Raw genomic sequence first — 5,269 nt, 5'->3', positions numbered from 1 at the left:
TTGGGTTGAAAGTAATGTATAATAATTTCGGAGGCACACAATTACTAACATAAGACCCTAAATAACATAGTTAGAACGTTTTTGTGGATTTTGGTTTCCAGGGACTTTAATTGGGTGTTTCAGCTCTTTTGTCTGGTGAGGAGAAAAAATGTAAGCCAATGTTGATAATGAGAATAATATGGCTCAATGATGGGCGAGGAAAAACAAAAACACACATGATTCGACGATCAGTCGACGATAAGCAAGAGTTGACCAATCAGATTTGACTGTAAATTCCTAGTCGGGGACACGCCTAGTAGTAATAATAATCTTGTTACCTGACATGTGTATCTGTCGGCGTAGAGGGTCTGCCAGGCTGTAGGGGAGGACTGACGAGGAATGGTCTGGTTGTGCTCCTCCTGACTGAGAGAGACTGGGGGAGGAGCCAGAGGAGAGCAGGGAGATATGGTGATCGTTTAGTCCAGGGCTTCCCAAACTTACCCTTTAACCCAACCCTTTAATCACAACTCTGATCAACACACGAGACTAAGATGATGTATTTCTGCATATATATTTTTATTTCATTAACAGAGCATGTGTGAACTTAGGCATACGGCAAATTAATAACCCATCTACATACAAAACATTTTGGCAAAACACCGAAAAGCCAGATTGCCCACATTTTCTCCCCCTTCTCTTACGCATCAGTAATATTTGCCTGCACAGTGGTTAAAGTGGGATTTTGGCAGGTGATTTTGAATAGAAAATGCACACGCACACTTCCTACCCCTCTCCAAACAATGCACTGCAATATTCTTTGCTTTTAGCTCGATTGAATTCAAATGTGCCTGACATGGTTTGAAAGCTCGCAGGCTGGGTGGGGTACATCACCCAAACCACGTTAGTAATGTTGCTGTTACAATGCGTTAGCTCTAACGGGTTCATGTATGTGGATGGAGTATGCTACCGCCATTAGCGCCATGTATAGTAAAATAAAAACACTAATTTGGCAGCTCTAACCTAGGTTGCATCATTCAGGCCTTCCATTTTTTATTTACCTGTATTTTATCTTTTTCATTCTAGCCTTCTAGTCAAGTACGGTCCATTTGGTAGTATGTATGTAATGTATTCGTAAAAAAAGAAAACAAGAATCTCCTGGCGGCCCACCTGCAGTACCTCCACAGACCACCAGTGGGAGTCACTGGTTTAGAGGAACCAGAGGAGAGCAGAGCAGAGCTGTGACACAGAGCTGCTGTTTGCTTGTTTATTCAAAAGTGTATTCATATTAAAAGTGTTACCTGTCCAAATTACACCAAATCCGGCACTAGTCGACACCTCCTCGGTAGTCTCTCAAGTCAGAGTACCTCTTCTAACATCAGCCAATGCTCCATAGACATTTTCCCATAAAAGATTTGGCCAGAGGCAGACCGGAATGGTATTCGACCAATCACGAGTCGACACATGTAAACGCCGAGGCAGGTGATTGGGGAAGTGAGCGCATGTCCCACCACCTTGAGCGGACGTCCTGCCTTAAGGCGGCACATCTGTTTTAACCCATTGATGCAGCATTTGCGTGTATATCCCTCATTTGTGTGAATGAATGAATGAATGAATGAAAACTTTATTTAACAGATTGCAGATTGGGTACAATACCGTACGGCTCAATACACACAATTGTTAAGGGGATGCAGACCAGAGAAAGACGTTTGTCTTGTTTACATCAGGGTCCCCCATTTTCAATTCATTGTGGTGTGTGTGTGTATCCCTTTAAGACCGCGAACCGCATCACGTGGTTCGCGGTCTTAAAGGGATACACACACAAATGCTGCATCAGGTATCAATGGGTTAAGAGACTACCTTTTCAGGTCCCCAGCGATACACCCGCCAAGTGTGAAGTCGATCGTACGAACGATTCTCGAGATAAGGACAATCATCCAGACACAGATGCCCCTGGCTATATATGAGTCTCACCCTGGACAATCATCCAGACACAGATGCCCCTGGCTATAGATGAGTCTCACCCTGGACAATCATCCAGACACAGATCCCCCCTGGCTATAGATGAGTCTCACCCTGGTACTTACTGCTGAGCTGTGCTCTAGCGAGCCTCTCAGGGCAGCTGAGGTTGTCTAGGCCTTCGTCCATGTCCTGGTAGAGCAGCAGCCTGGACTCTTTCTCCACAGCCAGAGGCGAGTTGTCCAGCCTGCACACCAACAGACCATGGTCTCCTACAGGAAGACGAGAGAGAGGAGTGGCTCAGATGTCTGATAGGATGAACGTGAATGTGTTGCACCTGTCTCGGTTCATTTAGGTTCACACTGCCTAAGAGTGTTGGATCCTGGGAACATAGGACCCTAGTGGGAACATAGCATCTTGGTAACATAGGACCCTAGTGGGAACATAGCATCTTGGACCCTAGTGGGAACATAGCATCTTGGTAACATAGGACCCTAGTGGGAACATAGCATCTTGGACCCTAGTGGGAACATAGCATCTTGGTAACATAGGACCCTAGTGGGAACATAGCATCTTGGTAACATAGGACCCTAGTGGGAACATAGCATCTTGGACCCTAGTGGGAACATAGCATCTTGGTAACATAGGACCCTAGTGGGAACATAGCATCTTGGACCCTAGTGGGAACATAGCATCTTGGTAACATAGGACCCTAGTGGGAACATAGCATCTTGGTAACATAGGACCCTAGTGGGAACATAGCATCTTGGACCCTAGTGGGAACATAGCATCTTGGTAACATAGGACCCTAGTGGGAACATAGCATCTTGGACCCTAGTGGGAACATAGCATCTTGGTAACATAGGACCCTAGTGGGAACATAGCATCTTGGTAACATAGGACCCTAGTGGGAACATAGCATCTTGGACCCTAGTGGGAACATAGCATCTTGGTAACATAGGACCCTAGTGGGAACATAGCATCTTGGACCCTAGTGGGAACATAGCATCTTGGTAACATAGGACCCTAGTGGGAACATAGCATCTTGGACCCTAGTGGGAACATAGCATATTGGGAACATAGGACCCTAGTGGGAACATAGCATCTTGGACCCTAGTGGGAACATAGCATCTTGGTAACATAGGACCCTAGTGGGAACATAGCATCTTGGTAACATAGGACCCTAGTGGGAACATAGCATCTTGGACCCTAGTGGGAACATAGCATATTGGGAACATAGGACCCTAGTGGGAACATAGCATCTTGGTAACATAGGACCCTAGTGGGAACATAGCATCTTGGACCCTAGTGGGAACATAGCATCTTGGTAACATAGGACCCTAGTGGGAACATAGCATCTTGGTAACATAGGACCCTAGTGGGAACATAGCATCTTGGACCCTAGTGGGAACATAGCATATTGGGAACATAGGACCCTAGTGGGAACATAGCATATTGGGAACATAGGACCCTAGTGGGAACATAGCATCTTGGTAACATAGGACCCTAGTGGGAACATAGCATCTTGGTAACATAGGACCCTAGTGGGAACATAGCATCTTGGTAACATAGGACCCTAGTGGGAACATAGCATATTGGGAACATAGGACCCTAGTGGGAACATAGCATATTGGGAACATAGGACCCTAGTGGGAACATAGCATATTGGGAACATAGGACCCTAGTGGGAACATAGCATATTGGGAACATAGGACCCTAGTGGGAACATAGCATCTTGGTAACATAGGACCCTAGTGGGAACATAGCATCTTGGACCCTAGTGGGAACATAGCATCTTGGTAACATAGGACCCTAGTGGGAACATAGCATCTTGGACCCTAGTGGGAACATAGCATATTGGGAACATAGGACCCTAGTGGGAACATAGCATATTGGGAACATAGGACCCTAGTGGGAACATAGCATATTGGGAACATAGGACCCTAGTGGGAACATAGCATCTTGGTAACATAGGACCCTAGTGGGAACATAGCATCTTGGACCCTAGTGGGAACATAGCATATTGGGAACATAGGACCCTAGTGGGAACATAGCATATTGGGAACATAGGACCCCAGTGGGAACATAGCATATTGGGAACATAGGACCCCAGTGGGAACATAGCATATTGGGAACATAGCATATTGGGAACATAGGACCCTAGTGGGAACATAGCATATTGGGAACATAGCATATTGGGAACATAGGACCCCAGTGGGAACATAGCATATTGGGAACATAGGAGAGAGGAGTGGATCAGATGGCTGATAGGATGAATGGACGTGAATGTGTTGCACTTGTCTTGGTTCATTTAAGTTCACACTGCCTGAGTATTGGACCCTGGGAACATAGAACCCTGGGGATATAGCATATTGGGAACATAGGACCCTAGTGGGAACATAGCATATTGGGAACATAGGACCTGGGAACATAGGTAGGTAAGCTACTTATCAATACAAACATATTGTCATCAACTGATTTGATAAGCTAGTCGCATCGATGGGTGAATCAGTCAGTCAGATGACAAGTTAAAACAGCAAGACATGCAACAGTGCTGTCTATTAACTTTACACAATGAATCTCCGACATGTTTGACTGATAATAATGAACAAATAACGAAATAATAATTAGCCATGGTGTCATCAGACACGTTAGCAGCAGCAGCAGTAGCAGCTCTGTGTCCAATCTGTCCATACAGTAAGAGGGAACGGTGTGACGTCATTACCTTGGAACATGAACGTAGTGATGAACTGGCCGCTCTGCTCTCGCGCCGCCTCGCTGTTAAAAAGTCCCGTGACGGTTTTACCGAGAGCCCCGAGCCTGCACGTGCACAGCACAGCAGCCAGCAGCACGGCTACTAAATGGCACATCTTCCCTCTGTCAGTGCATGCTATCATACAGAACCGTTAGCCTCTGTCAGTGCAGCATGCTATCATGTTATCATACACACAGCCCTGTATCAACTGTCCACGAAGCCAGAAGTGAAGCAGCTGTGTCGAGCTAGCTGGAGTTAGCCAGGATAGAACGGGAGTTAAGCCGATTGTACCTTCAAAATAAAAGCATGAACATGTCGTTTAGATTCTACATATTTCCCAACCAGTTCTGTATTATAAATGCAGGACTACAGCACACACGCACACGCGCACACACACGCACACGCACGCACACACACACACACACACACACACACACACACACACACACACACACACACACACACACACACACACACACACACACACACACACACACACACACACACACACACAGAGATGGGCGAAAATACATCATAAAGTATTTTGATACAAATTACAAATACTTGCTCAAAAAATGT

The 5,269-nt window shown here is 45.8% G+C and overlaps 1 protein-coding gene across 1 annotated transcript in view; it reads right to left on the bottom strand.

Annotated features, from left to right (window-relative positions):
• gpr180 (G protein-coupled receptor 180) overlaps positions 1 to 4,805 on the bottom strand; it is a gene marked incomplete at its 5' end in the record, with an annotated part of 26,758 nt that extends 21,953 nt beyond the window's left edge. The window contains 3 exon segments of the mRNA XM_083634319.1: positions 318 to 412; positions 2,064 to 2,207; positions 4,661 to 4,805. Coding sequence (XP_083490445.1) covers positions 318 to 412; positions 2,064 to 2,207; positions 4,661 to 4,805 — 384 coding nt within the window.
• Between the last annotated feature and the right edge of the window lie 464 nt (positions 4,806 to 5,269).

Source organism: Poromitra crassiceps (genome assembly GCF_964638095.1).
Source record: "Poromitra crassiceps genome assembly, chromosome: 3".
In the NCBI taxonomy this organism is placed as follows: Eukaryota; Metazoa; Chordata; class Actinopteri; order Beryciformes; family Melamphaidae; genus Poromitra; species Poromitra crassiceps.
The sequence above is the reverse complement of the archived record's forward strand: the minus strand, read 5'-3'. Positions and strand labels throughout refer to the sequence as shown.